At 43.6% G+C, this 23,862-nt stretch overlaps 1 protein-coding gene across 6 annotated transcripts in view; it reads right to left on the bottom strand.

The window, feature by feature from the left end:
• RBM47 (RNA binding motif protein 47) overlaps positions 1-23,862 on the bottom strand; it is a 78,779-nt gene that overhangs the window by 38,921 nt on the left and 15,996 nt on the right. For 2 of the 6 annotated variants that reach the window (XM_021394137.1, XM_021394138.1), the window contains exon 1: positions 4,367-4,628. The exons of 3 other annotated variants lie outside the window; for them this stretch is intronic. In XM_021394137.1, the coding sequence (XP_021249812.1) occupies positions 4,367-4,518 (152 nt within the window). In that variant the 5' untranslated portion in view covers positions 4,519-4,628. Of the gene's footprint in view, positions 1-4,366; positions 4,629-4,960; positions 5,113-23,862 lie in introns of those variants that run through there. One more of the 6 variants, XM_021394142.1, reaches the window with a different exon arrangement.

The following is a 23,862-nucleotide window of genomic DNA, read 5'->3' as shown; positions in this document are numbered from 1 at the left end:
TATTTCTGCTGTGAGCATTGGTTATTATTTCTACTTTTGCCTGCCATTGTGTAAGCAAATACAGTTTCTTATTGACAGTTGTTGTTAAATATTGGAAGAGAAACAGTGTGACCCAGCAGTGTGGAGGCAGGGCTGCCATTCATTTGGATAGGTATGTTTAATCATCAACTACATGCTGCACTCTGATCTGGGCAACACCTGACTTTTGGTGAGATCAAAAGTTATGAAGGTTACTACTGAGAGCAGCAAATCACAGAAAGAAGTATTTTCATTGGACGAACACATCGCAGGGAATCAAAACTAAATCAAGATCTTAGCACTCATTTCTCGTTGACATCATTGGGAACTGCATACACATGCATTCAGCACAAAATAATTTTGGTAATTAAAATAATTAAAGTTACTTCATTTCACGGAAATGATATTTCATATTCAGCTGTAATTCATGGGTTAACACTTTGAGTTATTTTAGCAAAATTGAAAAGCTGAGGTTTCAATGCCATGCAAGTTCTTCTGCTCAGCTGGAAGTGTGCAAGGGTAAGTTTACATGCCTGCAATCACTGTCTTTTAAAGCTTGCACTTTACCTGATCATTTCATTCACTGCAACAGAAAGAGGAAAAACAGTTTAATGTCACAAAAATATGCTTCTGCAAACTGGCTCTGAAAAGCTAAATAGTTCCCCTTAGAAAACTCTTACTTCTATAAAAGGCACAAAACCCTTGGTAAAATTCACACTTCTGCCTTCAGGAAGTAAGTGAATTAGATGCTAATGGTTTAAATTGCTGCTAGAGTAATGTGAAGGAGCTAATCCTGCCGTGTGGGTATTGTACAAGTGGACAGCTAGAGAAAAGCTTCTCCAGCACTCACGGACAGAAAAGTGCAGAGCTTCATCACTGTAGAAGAAATGAAGTTACTTCTAAGCTACTTTTGTCTCAAGCCCAAAACATTACCAGTTGCCTTCTACAGTTTTTGTATCAGATGAAAAAATAAAAAGACTATGAATATCTCCACATGGGGATGTCCTTAAGGAAGTCCAGCCCTGGGCAGGAGGAAGATCAGTACTCCTGGTCCTGCCATCTCTGCCTGCTGAGCAGCTGAACCCAAACTCCACAGCATGGGAGCCATGTGTTTCCTCAGTGCTCCTTCTCAAGATGGTCGCTGCCAGTCCTCATAGAGATGCTGGATGTGGAAAGTCCACAAGCAGTCCTCTACAAGGGCACTGATCAGCACAGCTGTAGGCCAGGCAACCCCGACAGGACGAGGCACATCTCCTCCTTGGAGATCTTCAGAAGTGGTCTGGACATGGTCTTGGGCACATGTTGTGGGTGTCCCTGCTTGAGAGGACTAGAGGTCCCTGCCAACTTCAGCCATCCTCATGTTCTGTGATTCTGTGATCAAGCTCACTTAGGAAAGATAATTTCAGGGGAGAAATAGCCAAGTTTTTCATGGCCCTGTTAAGCATCTCTAGTTCTGGTTATATGAAGATTTGTGTTTGGTAGCACTCATTATTTGCCATCCAAATATTGGTCAACTCTACAGAGAAAGCATCCTTTCCTGCAAAAGTTTCTGCAGAGATCATTCACTTTTTACTATATCCCTTTACTTTGCCCATTTCTTCAACTATAAAATTTTCTTCTTACCCATGAAGAGTTACCACAGTGCCAATTTGAAAAGTGTCTCTGTAAGGTCTTTGTAGAATCTGTGATATTTTATTGTGCATAAGTCTAGCATTAATGTCTATGCCACAAGAATTCCTTTTAAGGGCAAAGAGCAATTTCTTTCTGAACAGAATTTCTGGTAACAGACCAGAACTGAGCATTAATCTGTCCTTTCCACTTTGTATATCCACAAAAAAAGGTTTCACAGACAAAGCTGTCCCTCATGATACCTGTGCTGCCCTGCTTCTTTCACTGTATTTACACAAGCTTAACTAACCAAAACCTGGTAAACTGCACTGCTGGAAATGCAGCCCATGAAATGAAATCTGCTTGCTCCATTTTAGCAAATAATAATATGTTATTATTTATGACAACGATCTAAGTTGCTTGCAATTTATAGATTATCAGATTGTCTAAAACATAAATGAAACGTGTGTCTCAAAATCAGTAGCAACAGAGAAGAACTGCTTAGGGCTCCCACTAGCACAGTCAGCTAGGCTGCGCACGGCAACACTGATGGAAATTTGCTCAGATGTTCTGGAAAGCAACTAGCAGGGTCAGGTTAGACAGTGGTCTCTGGGGATAGTCCTTCCCCAGATGAGGTGTTTGCGGTGGATGCTTCCACAATCCATCAGTGGGAAAGATGAAGGTATTTTGCACAAAGACAAAAGCATTTCCTACCTCTCTGACAATTTTTAGCTGTACTGAGCACTGCAAATGTGTGGCTCAGCCATCCCACTGAATGCTGCTGCATTGCTCCCCGCAGTTGCAGGCACACCACATGTGCAGCACCATGACTACGGCCGTGTCAGGGGCATGGGGGATGTTAGCAGACTTCTTTTAATATTGCTACACTGTTGATATCACAATAATAATCCCTCAGGCTAAACTAAAATTATTGTAGGAACAACAACTGTTTGAAGCTTAGTTTAGTCATAAAGCATGTACTGCACCACCTTTGGCTCAGTTGCCTTTAAATTGTTGTTGCCCCCCTGCCCTGAAACCTATCTGATAACATTCTCCTTGACTCCTTGATTTGGAGATGGAAAAGGGTCGGAGCTGCTCTGAAAGCAGTCTTCCACTGTGCAAACAGGGCTCAAAGACTGAACAGATCTTGTCAGCTGTCCTATTCCTTCCATTCAAGCCACGTAAGCTTCCTTACAGTCACCAGCTAGGACCTTATCATTGTATGAAAACAGACGAGATAACATTGTATTCACTTTTGTTTTAGATTTTCTTTTTTTTTCTTTTAAAATTCAGTCTCTGAGAGCTCTGAGGTAACAGTTGAACTCTTTATTTAGTTACTGCAAAGGAAACTTCTACATCTCTCCAATTTACTGTCTAACACTGGGATCACTGTTCCTGGGAGGAGAAAGTGAGAAGCAAACTCATGAAGATCAAATGCTTCAGTCATAATCCATACTTTACCTCTAAGAATTCACCAACAAACTGAAAACCTGTGCAGCCTTTAACAACATTTTTCTTGAGTTATATTTCATTTCTTTAGAGCAGATGCCTGTGGGAATATGATTGCTTTCTTCTCCAGTAATTTTTCCCTGAACTTTTCTCAAGGAGATGTAGTGCTGCTATGAATGGAAGTCATGTTTCACCTAGACTACTTTTAATAAAGTAAATGTGTTACGGCATTTCAGTGCTGCATAACACCACCAAGATTTTACTAAGCATAAATAGTGTGTAATGTGCAAGCCCAGTTAGCAAACAGATCAAGAAAATCTGCCAGATCAGGGAGCGAGCAGCAAGCATAGCCACGACCTGACGCTGGCACTCTTCATAAGAAGAAACTGAAAGCAAACATATGAAAAAAATCTCTTTCCTTCACTTTGTTTTGCACACAAAACACACTTTAGCTCCATTGTGAATACTGAATTCACATCAGTCACTTTACACCTAGCACGCAGTGAAAAATCCCCTTCGGGTTTACTTGATAGTCACCTGGGATGTGAAAGGTGATTTTTGGGAGCCATCATAGGTACTTATATAAGAACAAATCCAAACCGGGAAATTACACGTGGGAACAGATCCTGCACGGATGAATCAGCTTCCTTAGTGTGGTAAAAGTGTTCAATCACCGAATACATTTAAAACAATTATTTGAATCTATTCAGCTTCATCTCTCTTGGTAGCATGTGCATAATATTTTACTGGGAACATAAATCCTGAAATCTTTTTTGTGTCTAGTTTCTTGGAACGTAGGGATTACAAGGAAAAAAGTCCTGGAAAAATTAGTCACTTGGTCTATATTTGCAAAGCTCCTTCGACTATCAGCAAGTATTTTTCAGTGTGAGTCACCAACCACATCCTTGCTGCAATAATTTCGTTACACGTTTTCTTCAGAAACATCGACTCGTTTTCTTGCTTGCTTGTTAGAAGACAAGCAGAAGCCAGCTGTTCTGAACTTAATTAGAAAACCATGAATGAAGCACTCAAATGCAATAGCACAAGATTTTGTTTTAAATGAAGGCACAACAAAATCAAAACAACTAGCTGTTAACCAACCCAAGCATTAGATGACACAACGCAGCCAAATATATCTGGCAAAAGAAAGCAACAAAGAGCAGCGCTCTTCCCCACCCAAGCACTTCTCCCACCCCAGATTTCTACCAGGGGAATCTTTGGAAACCTAATAACCGATCTCTGTCTCATTTTTGCTTCTGAAAACCAAGAGAAGATAAGCAGAGCACAGTACCTGTGGAGAAGCCAAAGTGCTCCCGTGGGTGCTGGTGGCTGCCAGGCTCCCCTCTCGTCCTCAGGCAGCCCCGTACCTCCACAGCCACGGCTTTGTGCACAGGTCAATGTTTTACCAGGCAGCCTCCATCCCACCCGCCCTGCAAACACCATATGGGGACGTGGCGCTGGGAAGGTGGCCCCACTCCTACTGCCCTGTGCTGCCCCAGGGAAAGCAAAGCACAGAGAGGGAAACCTGTCGAGTGGGGGTAAGTATGCCACGGAAAAAGAAAAAAAAAGCCTAAATAAATGCAGCTATTAATAGATAATTAATGGCAGGTAAGTCATGATAACCTTTCTCTGTATTGTTCTAACACTGCTTGCAAGCCTAGGCGTGCCAGGCTGAAAGCTGAGAGGGAACAGGTAATTTATGGGAGTACACAAATTTCCAAATAAATCTTCAGCGTTAAGAGAACAGGCATTCAAATTACAGCTAAAACTTCAAAAACAAAATGGCAGCAAGGAGACTTTTTGCTGTGCCCTGAAACCATAGGACAAAATAACATGGAGGGAGTCTAAAGAGTAAAACAAGCAAAAGAAATACCCAATGGTTTACCTTCAGGCAGAGTCGCTGCTCCTGTGCTTCAGCTGCTCGGGAGTGCCCAAAGTTAAAGCTCTACCAGCAATAACAGAGCTTTTACCTTCCCAGCAGGTTAACAATTACAAGCAGAGGACAGCAGAAACGGGCTGGCACCAGTGCGTGTTGCTGACAAGGTGCCACTGCCACTCCCCGTGAGGAGAGGGCAACTGCAGGACCTGGGAGGGCACAGAGACCTGCCCTTTGGGGTGATCCAACATAGAATCATAGAATCTTTTGAGCTGGAAGAAACCCTTAAAGGTCGTCTAGTCCAGCTCCCCTGCCATGAACAGGGACACCCACAGCTAGAACAGGGTGCTCAGAGCCCCATCCAGCCTGACTTTGAATGTCTCCCGGGTCAGGGCATCCTCCACATCTCTGGGCAACTTGTTCCAGTGCCTCACCATCCTTTTCATAAAAATCTTCTTCCTTATATCCAATCAAGATCTCCCCTGTTTTAGATTGAAACCCATTCCCCCTGTCCTATCACAACAGATCCTGCTAAAGAGTCTGTCCCCTTCTTTCTTATAACCCCCTTCAGATACTGCAAGGCCACTCTCAGGTTGCCTCGGAGCCTTCTCTCCTCCAGGCTGAACAGCCCCAGCTCTCTCAGCCTGTCCTTGCAGGAGAGGTGTTCCATTCCTTGGATCATTTTTGTGGCCCTCCTCTGGATGCACTCCAACAGGTCCATGTCTCTCCTGTACTAAGGACTCCACATCTGGACGCAGTACTCCAGGTAAGGCCTCACCAGCACAGAGTAGAGGGGCGGGATCACCTCCCTCGCCCTGTTGGCCACGCTTCTTTTGGTTCAGTCCAGGATACCGTTGGCTTTCTGGGCTGCGTGGGCACATTGCTGGCTCATGTCCAGCTTCCTATCCACCAGTACCCCCAGGTCCTTTTCAGTGGGGCTGCACTCAATCCTCTCATCCTCCAGCTTGGACTGACAGCGGGGGTTGCCACAACCCAGGTGCCAGACCTTGCACTTGGATTTATTAACCCTCATGAGGTTCATTTGGGCCCGCTGTTCAAGCCTATCTAGATCATGCCTGTCATGGGAGAACCTCTGGGGGGCTGGTTGGCAGGTGTGTGCTCATGCAGGGACAAGGGGGATACATGGGCCATGCTGTGTGTCCTGGTTTTGCGATACTGCCTGGTCTGTCATATCCTTTGTCCTGGTTTGAGAAACATGGGTTCATTTTGTCAAATCTAGGTTATCTGACTTCAGCAGAACATATTGTTAATGACATTTGTTTGAGAAGAAAATGTACCTCATGGCTGCTCTAGCTACCTAGATGAGCTACTGTGACTGACCGCGTAGATCAGCAAGTAGCATTTCCTTGTGGTGGGCTTGCTGTTGTTCTGGACTTTGTACCTGATAGGGCATGGGCCTGAGGTTGCCTGGCCACGCTCAGTGACACTGGGCTGAAGGCAGTCAGCCAAGTCTCGTGAGGTTGGTGAGGCTGTCTCTTCTTGATGGCACACTGCGGTTTATGACGGGTGGCAGGGACACACATAGGCCCACCTCACCACAGATGTGTGACACCACGGGTCAGCACCCATACTCAACCAGTAGTGTGGAAAGTATGAATGTTTCCCATGACATGCTCCTGGGGGAGAAGTGTAAGCGAAGGGAGAGAATGTATGACCCAGAGGGCTTCCCACATCCATCTCTGCAGTCCTCAGATATTCAGGAGAGCTGCCAGGCATTCAGGTAGTCCTACCCACTGCAGTGGTGCAGTGCCAAGCTTCTGGAGCAGGTGGGGTCCACGACCCCTGAGATAGTTTCCCCAGGTGAGCCCACGGGTGCCAAGGCTCAGCCTGCAGTGGTGGCAAAGCAAGCTCCGTGGCTGCAGCACATGCTGCATGCTCCAGTGCACCCAGGCCTTCTCGGCTCTCCATTGCACCACCAGCTTTCACACCACATTGCAGGTGTTTTCAGGTGTGGCATCCCTCCTGCTGGTCTGCACACACCTCCCCTCCCCGCCCCTTCCTCTGGGAAAGGAGGTGCAGATGGGGAATCTCTCACACATTTGGTATGTAAGCCCACCATCACTGATGCCTGTGACTCCCTGGTAGGACAGGCCCTTGGCATGAGTATGGAAGCCATATGCACAACTAGACATGCTGCTGCAGGACAAACTTCAAGACCTGGCCATGTGTTTTGCACATGCCTTATTAATTCATCAGCTTGAATTCCCTGTAGACAAAAAATTCACAGCTCCTTTACACCATCTGCTCCTGACTGTGAGGAAGAGCACTGTGACTACCACACAGATGAGAGGGGGCCCCACCATCTTCTGCCACCTTCTCCTCAGGTTTGCAGCATGATGCTTGCCACATCATGTTAACCTCGTTGATCCCACTGGTGCAAGTGGAAATAACAGTAGCAGCTCCACAGAGCTATGGCTATCATCTGTGGGATCACCATGCAGAAAGAGAGGCCTTATTTGAAAGAGCTTGTCTCCGCTGGAAGCCCTGCCTGACCAGTTCCAGGGAGCACTGCAATACTGTCTGCTGCTTGGCTTCACTCAAGATCTCACAGACCTTACCAAACACATCTGGAAGAATGGGGATACCTTTCTGCCAAAAGGTCTCTTTTCAGTCTCTTTGTCATTTCTGGGTTGTAGAAGCATTTCAACGAAAGACTTTAAAGTAGCATAGCCCACTCATTTGCATTAGATCTAGATTTTATCACTATTGTGTTTTGTGCGGCATCGCTGCTACACGGGCTCTGGCAAGGCTGGAAGCTGTGGCAGCAACAATAGGATTTGGAAGTGGCAGAGAGGCATGCTGATGCTCGTGTTATGGGATCAGCTCAGATTTTCTTTGGCTGACTGGGTAGACAAGGCCCCTCTTTGCTGCCTGCTCTGGGAAGACGGTGCAGCTACTCACTTCACCAAGGTGCTGATATTTCTGCATTGCTTGCAAGCGCTGTACAGGCCTAGGACCCACTCAGGTTGTGTGCCGTATTGAACCAAAGGAAATTTAGTAATCAGTCATAGCTCTCTGGTGTAGCTACCACAGAAAAATGACGGCTCTGCCATAGTACAGCTGAACTGTATCAAGCCACACCAGACAAATACGATGGTGATAATCTGATGGGTTCTCCCACCTAATCTGCCCTGGTGGACAAGCTGCTATAATACAATAGAAACCAAACTTCTTTTAATTGTTGACAAGCAATAAGAAAAAAGTGAGATTTTTTCCCCCTGGGTATGTTTATATAGTTACCGCTTTCTGAAAACTCATTATTTCATTCATGTAAGCTTGTGCAATCTTTTCTCTGGTTTTCAGAGACTAACCTCTGCATAAAAATCATCTCAAACCCATATGTTTTAAGATTCCTTGGAATGAAATAATAGCAGTGTTTTTATAGAGTGTTACATCTGAAGGCAAGTTGTGAACATGAAGACTGAAGTAAGTGCCATTGTGAGGCACTTCCTTAAAATGTTGATACCTCAAGCTCTTCACAGACTGGGGCAGGCTGAGATAAAGTAATGTCCCAAAGGCCATGCAGCCTGCAACAAGACCCACAGGTATCACTGCCCATGCTTCTCAAACAAACGCAGACAGCTTCTGCCCAACATAAGCCTTAAAAGCATCTCCTTATTTTCTGCTTTCAGAATTTTTCACAACAGCAGACTAGGCGCTCCCAGAGAGGTGGATGCTTCTCAGGAGGCCAAGCCTGACTCTGTCACCTGGTCCAAAGTTCCTCACACTATGCTTTCATCAACAACTGAGGGCAAGTTTGTGATTAACGCACCACTGCCAGAGGGAACTGTGACCCACAGGAACTTGGCATTTTGTTCTCTCCTCGGTGCGCAACCTTTATCATAGAGCATAGGGATCAAGGGCAACGTAACACTTGAGTATTTACTTACTGCAGCTGGAGGAGGTGCCAGGTTGCAAAGCATACAGACAGTAAAGTCAAATGTTAATTTAGTATGGAAGCCATATATCCTTGGGCTGGCTTGGGAGTCACCAAAGTAAAAGATATGGATACCGAAAGTGAAAAAAGCACCTAAAATACATAGGTTTTTGGGACTAAGCATTTTCAAGAAAACATCAGTTTAATAGTGAAGTGTTAGCAGCCCTAACAACAAAGGGATCAACAACAAAACTAAAACATGAGGATCAGATAACAGAAAGGGAAAATTCTGTTCTGCAGTACTCAGTGAATCTGAAGCACAGTTTAATTTTATTCTAGTTCCCTTTCAACAGATGCATTTGTATTTCATCTGACAAGGTAACACTCACTATGGAGGCAGCACAGGCAGATCCAGAGGGGCTGCTGCAGAGACTTTGAACACTTTATATTCCCATTTACAGCTTCCACTACCTGAGTACACAGTGCTGGGAGGACTATGTTCAGACCCATCCCTAAGCTGTGTTTCAAAACCAGCTCCTCAGAGATGCTAGAGCTGTGCTGATGGCCCTCAACTGGAGCTGCATTCCCCACTCTGGGGCAGAGAGACTGCTGGTGCCTGCTGCGAAAGAAATGGGTGGGAGGGGAAAGTCATCCCTTCTAGTCTTGGAGGATCTCTATTAGTACGGGAAAGCAGCAGAGAAATGAGGTGTCAATTAAGAGAGTTTTTCAGCTGCGGCCTGAAGGTGGCATGCATGAGGACGCCTCTCCCTGCAGCTGTGCCTTTGGCTGGGTGTCTGAGCTCTCAGAAATCCTACCTGGCCTTGCTCTGCCTTCTCTTTGGTCCATCATTTAGTGTTTTGGGCTGAGCTTTCCGAGCAAAATGCCTTGTAGATCTTCAGCTATTGCAGAATGAGTCCTCAGCACTGGACAGACAAAGTGCTCCTCCAGTTACAAGAGGAAAGAGGTAAGAAGGGAATTATTTACAAAACGCCTCTGCTGGCTGATCCCAGAGCTGTTTTGCTAGTGGTTTAACTGGGCAGTTTCGGTTATTGCTGTTCTCTTGGAGGGAATAGATCTTGCAAAATACTCAAGATACGCAGGGAAACTGAATATTGGTAGGAAAAGAATATTTGCAGGTACTCTTAGTAGAGCTGGTTTGTTAAATACTTGGCTAGCAAGGAATGGAAAATGCTTGTAGAAAATTATATAATGCCAGGTTAGAAAATTCCCTGAAAGAAGAAGTTGTATTCAAAAAACATCCAGCCACCTCTTCCCTCAACCTTTTGCTGTTCCCTCACTTATTTGCAGCTTTTCTCTCTCTCTCTCTCTTTTTTTTTTTTTTTTTTGCAAAAATGGCATTTCAGAACCTTATCATCCAAAGCTTTCTTGTCTGTTTTGACTTTATCTGTGTTTTGTATGGACACACTATGCTTGTGGTTTAGCAACTTTTTACTGCAGACAAATATTTCAAAATACTCCCTTCTTTGTAGCTGTTTGACCACTTTTACAAGTATTGCTGCATTGCATGGTGCCACCCACAGTCACACTTAGGAAAGGACTGTTAGAAAAGTGACAGCTTAAAATCACAGGTGTGCATTCAGCACGGGTTTGATGTTAGTACAAAGCTCTCCCAGTTAAGCTGCTTCTGGGTTTTCACTCTAATAGTTACTGAACAAGGAGAACCTCAGACTTGGGCTTTAGCAGTGCTGGTTTAGTTGGATTTCTTGGCAGGCAGTCAGGAGATGGGCCAGGCAGTTGGGAGATGTTCCTGGTGGACTCCTCAAAACCCTTGTGTCTGCCCATGCTCTCATTGCTACAGATGTCACTGCCTGTCAAGCTCCCATGTGAAGGAGCAGAGCCACTGATGCTGTGCTAGCGCTGGCCGAAATGCTCCTCACTGTGTTGCTGAACTACCATGTAGACCATGTGCAGGCATGGTAAACCCATGTTTTGTCAACCTGGCCCCGGGTCCCAGGGGTTTGATATGCCAAACCACCTGCAGTGAGCAGTGCAGAGCCTGCGTGGATTCCCTCCCACCATGTGCTGTTACTGTAGGAAGACAGATTTCTTCTACTTATGTTTCAGTTAAGGATGTAATTAATTACTTTGTTAAATACATTTATTATGCATATGAATAAAATTAATATAAGTCACAGCTTGGTACAGGATTTTTTCCCCTATAGTTCCTTTAAGGTAACAAATTATTTTTTTTATACAGGGGATTATTTGTATTAAAATGTATTTGCTGCCTGCCTGCCTATCTATCTATTTATCTTTCTTTCTTTCTAGTGACACATTACATAAGGTTTTAAAATGCTCTAGGAGATTGGAATGGCTATGTGGAGCAGTAAAATCTAAGAATTTGTGATGAATGTGTTGCTAACAGTGCTTTAATTCTACTTTCCTGGGCTTTAACATTGGAACTGAAACAATCCTGTGCCCATTTTTGCAGTGAGCAGTCTTTTTAGCACTGTCCTTAGCACCCAATGTTAAATTTAGGCAAATATTTGCCATCTAATTCCATGCGTAACATTTGATTACATGGGACATCTTTATGGAACTCCACAAGTGCAGCTAGTTGATTTGAATGAACCCTGGGAGACAAGTAATATCTTTCTTTTAAAATAGTGCTGAGGAAGATAGCACATATGGAGATATTATAACTGAATGGAAAAGCTGGGATTGAATCAGCCTTTCCAGCAGATACAGCCAAGCACGTGAGAGAGAGAGAGAGGCTGTTTAATAATTGTATTCCAGCAGCAGACACCACTGAGAAGGAGGCATGTTGGTCCCTGGTGACCCACAAAAGCAGGGTTCATTTCAGTCACCACCCTCCAGCTTCACTACCAGAAACAGATTCAAAGCTCTTACCGCTATAGAAACCTATGACCAGGATTTGCATGAAAAAAAACATAATGGCAGCCTGAAGTGGACATAGTAAAAAGAAATGACACTTGTTTGCAGTGGGTGACTCCCTATTTAAAGGCACTGAGGCTCTCCTCTACCTCATCTCTGAAAGGTCATGGAGTGTGGGAGAGATGCCTGAGGACTGAAGAAAAGCCAATGGCACTCCAGTCTTCAAAAAGGGCAAGAAGGAAGAGCTGGGAAACTACAGGCCAGTCAGCCTCACCTCTGTCACTGGGAGGGTGATGGAACAACTTACTCTGGATGCCATCTCCAAGCAAGTGGAAGAAAAGCTTATCAGGAGTAGTCAACATGAATTCATCAAGGGGAAATCATGCTTGGTATGCTGGTAGCTTTCTGTGATGTCATGATCAGCTGGGTAGATGAGGGAAGAGAAGCTGATGTTGTGCACCTTGACTTCGGCAAGGCTTTTGACACTGTCTCCAACAATATCCTCACAGGTAGGCTTAGAAAGTGTAGACAAACATTTAGACAAACGGACAGTGAGATGGATTGAGAACTGGCTGACCAGCAGAGCTCAGTGTTGTGATTAGTAGCACAGAGTCTAGTTGGAGGCCTGTAGCTAGGATGTTCCCCAGGGGTCAGTACTGGGTCTGGTCTTGTTCAACATCTTCATGAATGACCTGGATGAAGGGATAGAATGCACTCTCAGTGAGTTTGCTGATAATACAAAGCTGGGAGGAGTGTCTGGCCCACCAGAAGGCCTTCTGCCATTCAGCGAGACCTGGACAGCCTGGAGAGTTGGGCGCAAAGGAACCTTGTGAGGTTCAACAGGAGTGGTAGAGTCCTACACATGGGGAGGAATAACTGTATGCATCAGTACAGGTTATGGGCTGACCTGCTGGAAATGAGCTCTGCAAAGAAAGACCTGAGTATCCTTGTGGACAACCAGATGACCGTGAGCCAACAGCGTGCCCTTTTGGAAAGAGGTGGAGTAGATGATCTCCAAAGGTCCCTTCCAACCCCTACGATTCTGTGACATATCTTTTGTCCTAATTTGTTTTAAATTCCAGCACATGTATTGGTACAGATCTCTGTAAGACCCATTCCTGAGGGCTATGCTTAAATATTTGGAAGCTATTATTTAGCTCTTACATGTCTCCATGCAGCAAAATATCACTCAGCTTCAGTAGACAGGTGCTTCTTACAGCATATCCACCTCATCACCAATTAAAAGAACAGGAAGATGACATTTGTGCCTAGAGGCAGCGGTGTGGCTAGGATGTAGCTTGATGGGGAAGCACAAAACGATGAAGAAGGTTTAGGAAGTTCAGGATGTAGTCAGGACTTGATAATTTTCTGGAGAGAAATTAAGAGACATGCAGGAGTGTTTCAGGAGGAATAGAAGATGTAAACTGGGTGGTGGTAGTTGGAACAGTGTGGTGGTAGTTGGAAAGGAAGGTGGAGCACAGCTGGGAAAGCATCTTGTGTGTAGAGGAGGTCAAAGAAAATTCATGAATTCTGAAGGGAAAGTAACGTTGGGACAAATAGGTTCTGGGGCAAACTGATAGGATACAGACCATCCAAGAGGCACTGATGAAAAAGCTGAAGTGGAGGTAGCTCAGGTGTTTCAAGATTCGTAGGGAGAACTGAATGGCTGGGTCCATGCTTGTGACCAGAGTAACTCATGGTGGAGAACAATGAGGTTGAGAAGCAGAACGCTGGTGGGTACGTGGGACCTGGGTGCTGAAGGGACCTGGAGTGCAGCCAGATGGTTAACACTTGTCTTGCTGACAAGGCAGTGGGAGGGCTGGGGGGAGCCAGGGCTCGTCCTGTCAGGGGAAGGGGGAGCAGGAACCTAGGGAGTAACGGTTCAGCAAGAAGAAGGAAACAATGCGCCTTTTTCCTGCTTGTGACAGAAATAGCTGCAAGCAGATTTCCTTACTAACTAAAAATCTTCACATAAAAGGAGCCTAGGAGAACCAGCAATACCCTCTCTACATCAAATGTGCAATGAAAATATGTTGCTAAACTTGGTTTTTTTTCCTATGTAAGGGCTAAAACCAGATATCGTTTACTTCTATGCACACACAACCAGTAATACTTTATGCTTGCAGTGTTCCCATCTATTGTATGAAAGTTGAAGAACTGAATAACACAATGTTCTGTACCAGAGAACTGCAGCATTTAGCCAGTGTATCGGTTTCCCAGAGTAGTTTTATGGTATTTCTATTTTTTTAGACCTTCCATTAATGCTCAAGTGACTCACTGAATCTGTTTTTCCATGCAAATAAATGATTTCAGGGAAAATCTGTAATGCCACCTCCAGCAAGCATATTGATGCATTTTCTGAGTGCAGTGGTAAATGGCAACTTCTGCGCCAAATGCTCTGTGCAACATAACTGTCCTGAGGATCACAGTGCGGCTGGTGGGAAAATTCTGATTCAAGCTATAAAATACATTTTACACCTACATCCATTTTTACAATTCAAAAGCCTTTCTCAAGATTCTGCAAAATTCATGTTGCAAGCTTTCAGATTATGCAGACACTGTATTTTGATAGCTGAACCCTCTGCTACTCATTAATAAGAAGTTGGGAGCTGATGGATACGTTTATTTCAGGGGAAAAGAGTGCTGTCTATTTTTAAGCAGAGTTGCAGCTATTTGCGGTTGACTGGGTTTCAGTTCAGCTCACCTGCAGGCTAGAACTCTGATTTGGCAGGCTTGGATTTCATTTACATTAGAACTGGAATTACAAAGTTTGCTCTCAGTAACCTTTGCATGTGACAGAGGAACGCTTGGGAGCAGCTTATTCTTGCAAGACTTCTGCTTTGCTTGAACAAAACCTCTCTGAGAACAACAGTTTGCGTTTGAGTTGAGCTACATCTGTACAAGGGAGAGATCTTCAGCTTTGTGGATTCAGGATGGTCTCCTAACCACTGAGGATTTAAATGCCTGAAATGAAAAGATGTATCAAATTCAACACAGCTCTATTTATTCCATGTGGATAGAAAGTTGTTTTTTTCAGGGAGTTGAAGTTTTGTCTGTGTTGCGCACTCCTAGCTGGGTCATTTTGTGGCACTGCACATCATTCATTGACAGCTAGAGTTTCTTGTTTCTTAAACACAGAAAAATAGATGTATTGAAACCACTGCTCTGAAATAACATACACTCAGAGGGCTAAATGGATGTCACAGATCGCTGTGAGTTGAGATGACGAGTCATATTTTAATGACTATCAACACTCCAAGCATCACTGGATTACAAGAAAGGTCTTAAAAAGAGTCTCAGGAAAGATTCCAAGGCAGCTGCTCCAGATTCGCCCAGTACTAGTAAAATACGTATTTCTGAAACCAAACAAGTTGTTAGCATTTCAGCAATGTCAACAAGTGTAAGAATGATACTGCAAACCTGAAATTGTGAATTTTTCATGATGCATTGCACTATTCTTTCTCTTTTGCAACCTACCGTCTTATTCTAAGGCTGAACTTGATTGATATTTTGGAATAATCCTGAAGTCTTGCTCAGGGATAGTCAGTATTTCATATTACATTTACATATTTGTGGGCTTTTAAATACTTATTTTTCAGTGGCTTACGGTTGCACAGCCCTTACATGAAAGAATCCCAGCTCATTTGCTAAAGTATTTTCACATAGTATCTTCACCTCCTTTGATTTTCAGACAGCTCTAAAGGAGAACACAGAGTGAAATGATTAAAGTTAAATATTCAAACAGTGCTGGATTTTGCTCAGGTTACTGTATTTTGAGAGAACACATTTATCTGACCTCACACATTAGCAGGCTACTCATTCAAAAGGTAGGGAAGACTGTGCTCAGGAAGCTAGCATCTTGGCAGCTTTTAAAGATTTTCTTTTCAATAAAGTACAGTGCTGTCTCTAAGAGTACTAGCAGAAAACACTCTTAATCCTAGGAAAAGTCAGAAAACTCTCATCTATTTCAACATCAAAATAAGAAAGGGATCTGGGCCGTGAAAAATATTTCCATACTGATTACTCAGAAAGGAAAAGCTTCTTTACTGTGAGGGTTAGCACTGGAACAGGCTGCCCAGAGAGGTTGTGGAGTCTCCTTCCCTAGAGATATTCAGAATCCACCTGGATGCTTTCCTGTGCAACCTGACGTAGGGAACGTGCTTTAGCAGGGGGTTGGTCTGGATGATCTCTAGATATCCCTTCCAAGCCCTATGAATCTGGGATTCTGTGAAATATGACTGATTGAAGGACACTGGAGAATGAGAGTAGGTCCAATGCAACAAAGAGCAGTGAGTTAGCTGCTCTTGTTTTGTTACTTGTCCTAGGCTGTGTCTGTAAATTTCCAAATTGCCAATTATTTTTGCTTCATTAAATATAACACTTTATCTCCTACCAGGTATTGGGTCTGATCAAGCCTTGGTGAGGAGGGTTATTGCAGGATATTTTCCACGTCCTGAGCACCTGTGCAAGAGGAACTGGGGACACTTGTTCCCCCACCCTGGTGTTTCTTCCCTCCATGGCCAGGAGGATGCTGGAAGAGCCTTTTGCACATTTAGGGGAAAGGTAAGGTGTTTCTTCTTGCCAAGCTTCTCTCAGGAATGAAGGCAGTGGCATGCTGGAACAATGTCACTGCTAGATACATGTAAGGGCAACTTAGCCAAGATAAACAAACAAATAAAAGCACAGAGGAAGGAAAAATTAAATCTTTTAGATTTACTTCTGTTCTTAACATGCATGTATGATGCTTAGATGCTATTTGGATGGACACTGCAGTTCAGCAGTGAATCCCAGCGATGGAGACAGCTTCTAATTCTTTATTAATAGATCAAATACAATTTAACTGGCTTGAGGTTAAGTAAACCGCCAATGTCCATCAGCTTTTTCTTATGGTGCTAAACCCTATTTGTGTACATTCCAAACAAAGTATGTACCAGGCGCGGTTTTTAGGGATCACACCACGTATTAGCTTGAAATTCCAGGATGTGAATCAGTCTACAAACTGTGATGCAGAGCCTGCAGTGATCTTCTGCAGAAAATGGTATGTGGATTAACACTGAAACTTTGTTTTCATCATGTGTTAGTCAATGCTTGGGTGTTAGGTCTTGCTGATTGTATTCTTTGCTAAAGAGCAAAAAACAAAGAGTTAGCTCGTGACTCCTTTGGTGTGCAGATCTCCCACCCATGATAATGTATATCTGGACTGACAACAAGGAGGGGAAGAAAGGAAAGAGAAATGGATTTAAAATTCCAGGACTGTGCTGAGGAATTGCCACTGTTTAAACAAAACTACCTCCATCCCTGTGGGACCCGTGATGCTGCTGGTTATCGGGAGCTCTGCAAGCTCCCGGGGCTCTTCTGGAGCTGCCAGTGGGTGTTTGTAGGTGATTCATCTCCAGTCAACAGTCTGACATGTCCCATGCCTGAGGATAGCATCTCTGTTCGGCCCCCTTTGGTACCATGTGGGATGAGCCAGCGTATCCTATATATTCCCATGAAGCTTATTTTTAGAAATTAAGTTTTCTATTGATTCTATTGCTGTCAAGTGAAGAAGGAAAATGGTGAGACTGTATCAGTCTCTCAAAAGAAAGTTTCACTCCTTTCATGTTTTTGTGAACATTCTGTAAAAACTTGTGTGTCTAAAGCCTATTTTTCTGCCTGACTGAGATGTGAAAGCAATATCCAAGTTAAGTTATAGAGTCATAGAATCATTAAGGTTGGAAAAGACCACTAACATCATCTAGTCAAACTGTCATCCCATCACCACTATGTCCACTAACCACGTCCCCCAGTCCCACAAATACCTCACATTTCTAATCTAAAGAAAAAAATAATACAGTGCTCAATCATGCACATTATTTTATCATTCAGAATCCACCAAGACATCTGGGATATCAGATTTTGGTTCGAAACAGCTTCCCTAAACCTAACGAGTCTGCATTCTTTGTTGAAGCAAATTAGCATAATTCCACTACAGTCAACATAGCTGTACTGTGTCAGATATGCTCTTATGCCACACTTCTCATTATAGCATCAGAATGCTTTTCAGCAGAGTTTTAAGAAAAATGACTAATATCAGAAATAAATTGCTTTGTCCCCTCTGAGACAAAGGCAAAAAATGCTACAGCAGTTAATACAACTTTAAAAATGCAAATGCAATTTACAAAACTATTCATAAAAATCTGTATTGGAGGCAGTACAGATATGTATGGAACTCAGAAGTTGTTAAGAAAACATACCCTAACTCCTTGCAGTCACAGAAAGAAAACACAAGGCTGATGATCACATGCATTTGTGCACAGATGTTTGCACAAAATCAGCAGTATCACTTCTCTTGCATTTTGAAAACTATTTTTTCTTTCCCAAGCAATGGGAACATCTGAGTGGTTTTTCTATTTTTTCTCTGTTTTCATGACACATATTCCTAGCGCTATGTTGGATCATAACATACAGCACTCAGATTACAAATCTACAAAACACAGTGGGCCAGAATCAGCCACTCAAAGTCTCTTCTCACAACTTCGCACTTTAAGGCAATTGCAGTGACGCAGTATGCTTTAACAAAGTGCTGGCCATTGCTGCAGTATAACAGAGAGAGATAAATAATGCTATTTTTTTTCTGGTGGTCTGAAGATAAGCAAGTTAATTTAAACTACTGAGTACAATGTTTCCTCCTATATGTTGTCAAACACAAGTAGAATACAAATTGCAATCTATCGCCGGGAAGGTTGTTTTGTTTATTGAGAGGGTAAAGGAAGAACTTGGTGTCATTTGTTAATCCAGAACCTCTGCAAAAATTCTTTAAGTTTCACAAAAGAAAGCCCAGAGCTCAATTCTGAGTCTCCCTGTGCTCAGAAAGAGGTGCAAAATTGAGCACAGGAACCAGAGAAAAAGGTACTTTTGGCTAAGACAAATATGTCAGGCTAGCTTAGAGAGTTATACAGCCTTCCTAACATAAGTAACTGTGAGCACTACCACACATCTGGGTAGCATGGCTGAATTTTGCTGGACTCCCAGCCAACATGCCTTCATGCGATACTCCTCCTGCTCCTGCGTCCTGCTCTTTTACTCTGCATCCAGCACCTGTAGCCATGGTATGGTTGTGGGAATGACCTCCCTCCCCAAGAGTACTATGGGACCGGCACTCCCAGCACTGCTCCCCCCTCCAACTCAGGAGCAGATGGGAAGGCAGAGCACTTCAAATTCACCTACACAATCTGTGCTCGTGCAAAATACTAGCACAAAACTTGTTCACCATCTAAACAGAAAGTGTTGATTTTAAAAAAAATGTTGTGGGTCCACATAATCAGTGTATTGGACAGTGTACTTCAATAATATGCAGCAGTGATCATGCGCCTGCCCCTGGAGATGAGTAAGAACAGGACAAGCATGTCTGCTCTTTCCTTCAAGCCCTCTTCCAGACTCCAGCCGTTTTCAGCTCAGGGCATTTGTTGAGACTAATGTCGTTTGCCTAGTGATGGATCTTTCTTCCAAGTACTTGCCCACTCTTCCCTTGAGTGCATGCAAAACCTTTTGCAATTATCACACCCTTTGGCAAAGAGTTTCACAGATCTAGTTTGTGCTGTATGATGAAATATCTCTATTCATTTTGAGAACAGCTCCTACCTTTTGAGAACAGCTGCTACTTCTTGCCCTGGAAGAGACAGTGAGCAGCACACTCCCACCCACCCTCTCCACACCACTCAGAATTTTACAGACCTGAGCCAATTCACCCCCCCTGGTGGTCTCTTTTCCAGGCTGATGAACCTGAGCCTATCAGCCAGAAGCTGACCAATCACACATGTTTTGGCTGCTTGTTTCCAAGGGATTAGGGAATTCAGCAAAACGTTCTTTTTGCCCAGGCTCGTTACATATCCTCAGCACAACAGTTCAGCCCACATTTATTGGTTGGACACTGAACTTCTCGAACGTAACAGTCACACAAAGCTTGGTGTGTGCCAGCGATCCCAAAGATTGAATCTGTAGAAATCCAGCCTCCTGTTCTGGTAGTCAGTGTAGTGTTCCAGCCACCTGCAGCACAGTGAGCCTGAAGCAGTTGTCTGACCCCAAAATGCAACATGTGACCTTCAAGGGCACATCCACAGCAGACTTGCCCTCAGGAGTGCTCATTTGGGGAACTCAGATTGCAAAATTGAAGGATGTATGTCTCTAAAATTGAATCAACATTTGGAAAAACAAAGAGCTTTGTCTTGATCCAGTCTCAGTTTTGGTCAATTTCTAATGAATATTGCATACTAACTTCTTTCTGAATATTGGATTTATGGAGCCTTTTGCAGCTTTGTTGCAAAGCTCTCAGCCCATCTACTTGATAATTTTTCCAAAGATAATTTCACTGGTTTCACAGCGAGCACTGAATTCTCACAATTGCTCTTGGTACTCTGTAAAATAGCAAAGATTTCGCTTTATTGGGTGTACTAAACCTGGGCTATTAAATCTAAGATTTCTTTATTACTTAGATGTACTCATTAGATTTTTATTACGCTACACAACATCATGTCTCTCTTCCATCACATCATTCTTCCAGAGCTTCATTTGGCTCATATTTTACTTCCAGTTAGCTGTAAGAGTCAGCCAGGAAGTAGATTTTTTTAATGATGATATGAAATAATGTAATATGAAAGCCACCAACACTGTGAGCATTCTTACACTTATCATGGTCTGCAAACGTTTGCAATTGATGCTACCTAGATGAATGACCCAACTGACTTGACCCCATGAGCTTTTCAATTGCCCTCTGACAGCTTAAAGTTCAGGATGAGATCAGACTTTTTTTCCCCTAAAATCTGGCTTGCTGAGGAGCAACTTTTAATACTCCATAGTTTTGCTTTTCTTTGCTCAGTAAGTGATTTGTCATAGAAATTCTGCCTGATCATGCAGGTCTTGTTCAGGCAACATATTTTTTATTGGTTTTGCATCCATTCATCATAATGATTCGTTTAAAAAATGATTTTAGATCTAGCTAAAACAAGTGGCAGATGCCAAGGGCTCACCTATCTGTAACCTTAAAGGAAGTTAAATGGATGGTGCTGAGATTATTTCTCAATTATTAATACATTTCTGCTATTGGGCAGTGTTTTGGGATGTCCCAAAGTGAGTTTAAGATGAAAACAGAGGCCAAAAATAACTGCATAGCAACACCCTCAGTGGGGGTGACTTGCTCAACCTCACTCCTACGGGCACCAGCATTTTGAAAACTTGGCAGTGACAGACACAGCAGAGAAGGTCTTACTCCTGGAGAAGTTCAACAAGGTTGACCTGCTAGCCATTGCTTATAGTCTTTCTCTCTAGTTTCAGATAATCACACTCATTTTTTCCAAAGTCCTGCCTGTGAGGCATTTATAGTGCTCTGTGTAGCTCCACAAGATCCCTGCCAAAGCACTGAACTCTATCATATCAAGCTGGATTTAATCATCCCTCCTAGAGTTTATCTCTATCTCAAGTTAATAATTACAAGTTTAGCATGTTATGCAAGCACCCACTTGTTCATTTTTTACCAGTGTCCATTCTTCTACTTTGTATTAGCCACTCCTTTCCTCCCTGGACTTCATGCACAGCAGCAGCATGGGTGCCACAGGCATCAGCATTCTGTCCCAGCCTCTCCTGTCTGCAGCTGTGACCCCATAGTTCCTTGGTGTGACCTGCATGCTGCCTGAGTAATTCACATCACTAAGATCAAAAGTCCAGTCGGCTCAATCCTTGACCTCTTTGCTCAGCCTGCTACTGCATTTATATTTGCCCACCCTGTTGAGTCTTCAGCAGTCCTACCAAACACAGACTAAAGTATGAGTGGCTGGAGAACAGCTCTACAGAAAGGGATCTGCAGGTTCTGGTTGATGACAAGTTGAACATGAGGCAGCAGTGTGCCCTGGAAAGCAGAAGGGCCAACCATACCCTGGGGTGCATCAGGCTCAGCACTGCCTGCTGGGCAAGGGAAGGGGCTGTCCTGCTCTGCTCTGTGTTGTGCAGCCTCAAGAGCTGTGTGCACGTTTGAGTGCCATAGCATAAGAAGGACATAAAGCTGTTAGAGAGCATCCAAAGAAGGGCAACAAAAATGGTGAAGGATCTGGAGGGCAAGATGTATGAGGAACAGCTGAGATCCCTTAGTTTGTTCAGCCCAGAGCAGAGGAGCTGAGGGAAGGCCTCATGGTGGCTGCAGCTCATCAGTGGGAGTGGAGGGGCAGCGCTGAGCTCTGCTCTGTGTGACAATGACAGGGCCCGAGGGAATGGCATGGAGCTGCATCAGGGGAGGGACAGGTTGGGTGTTAGGGAAAGATTTTTCACCAGAGGGCATGGAACAGGCTCCCCAGGGCAGTGGTCACGGCCCTGAACTGCTAGAGTTCAAGAAGTGTTTGGACAATGCTCTTAGATGTAGAGTTTGAATTTTGGGTGGTCCTGTGTGGAGCTGGGAGTTGGACTCAATGATCCTTATAAGTCCCTTCCAACTCAGGATATTCCGTGATTATGTGAAATCCATGGGAAGGTTTTTGGCTTTCTCAAGAGCTGGATGGACCTTTGTGAGCACAATCTGAGAGTCTGCTTTGGAGGAAGAGCAGAGATAGGAAGTTAGCAAAGGATAACAGAACAATGTTAGGAGCCAGCAAGCTTCCATGAAAGAATGCTGCCCACTTATGCAGAAAAACTGGGTGCCAACCACTCGCTCACCCTGTTATTCAAGTTCTGCAGAAAAGGTCTCCCAGAATTAGCTCTCAGAATCTGATTGAGAGACACCTCTGATGTCTGAAACAGGTTTGCCTTGGGGTTGTTAAATGCCTGCTCCATGTGATTGGGCTAATTAAAAGTTTTGAGCCAAATAAATCCCTGTTTGTGAAGGTATAAAAGCTAAGAGGATTAGATGTTAGTTAAACTAGACATAACTGAGAAACAAAGTTGTTGCTGTTAGTTCTTAAAAATGCCACCCTAGTACGTGTAGGGGAAACTTGTGGATAATAGAAATTAATCTGTGAAACAAAAGTCTCAAATGGTAGTTAAATCAGCAGGCATATTCCGTAGAAAAAAAAAAGTGTCTTCCTTGTATTTAATATTGCCATGTAGCATGGGAATACTTTGTACCACATACAGAAGAAGCTGTTGTTTTGAAAAACAGCTTTAATTGAATGGGTTCGAACTCCAGCATTCTTCATGTGAAGGAAACGTACATATCTTATACTATTCTATAGGTTTACTACATAGACCTTTTCAGTGTACCTCTATATACAAATAGCACCAAAATCTCAGAGAGGACATTATGACACCCATTTTTCATCAGAAGAATTGCCTGCTACTAAACTGATCAAGTGGCTGGGTCTCATTAATGTCATGCTGACCAGCCATGGAGTCAGTGACCTTTAGCAGCTTCCTGCCCTGTCCTTCCAGGGGAACTCAGTTATAAAGAATTGGCTTGTTTTTTGTTTCCATGGGAATCAGAAGCCAATTGTTTTCTTCTGCTTGTAATGAACTACTTGCAATTGCATCCCCAGTAAGGGTAGATTAAAGCAAAATGGAATTTAGACCCACAATGTATTGGTGCCCTCCTTACTACAGAACAACAACAAAACAGGCAATTAGTGCCTCCATACTCTTCCTTCTCTTCTGAAAACACACTCTTGTCTTATTCTTGTTCTGAACTTCTTGACTTTAGTCCCAGTGAGACGATTCATTTTGGCAGCAGCCAGCAGCTCTCAACATCAGCATTTGCTGCTACCTATCATTTTGCCTTCCTTCACTGCTGCTTCCTGGGCAGAGATCCCACGGATGGTAGGGTTTTATCTTGATCATCCATCCCATTCTCCTGTACAAGCATTATTCTATAATGCTTGATAATACTGGTAGCACTAATTATGCTTTTATGTGAATGAAAATACTTTGCTTGGGGACATAATAAGTATACACCTGATCTTGGAGCCTTTGGAAGAAGAGCATTCTGCTGATCATTGCCAATAAGGAAGGCGGAGATGTACAACCAACCTCCACATAAGTGAATTAAATAGCATCAGCAAGCATTTCTAGGTGCTGAAAACCAATTGCTCCAATTACTGGTTCATAAGATCCCTGGCACACTTCTGGCCCACGTCATGTAAATGTCATTTGCCCAAACAGAGAGTGAATGCCACTCTCCCAGGCATTGTTTTGGGTTAGTGTG

This window comes from Numida meleagris, chromosome 4 (assembly GCF_002078875.1).
Source record: "Numida meleagris isolate 19003 breed g44 Domestic line chromosome 4, NumMel1.0, whole genome shotgun sequence".
In the NCBI taxonomy this organism is placed as follows: domain Eukaryota; kingdom Metazoa; phylum Chordata; class Aves; order Galliformes; family Numididae; genus Numida; species Numida meleagris.
Note: the sequence above shows the minus strand (reverse complement) of the source record. Positions and strands in the feature narration are given on the sequence as shown.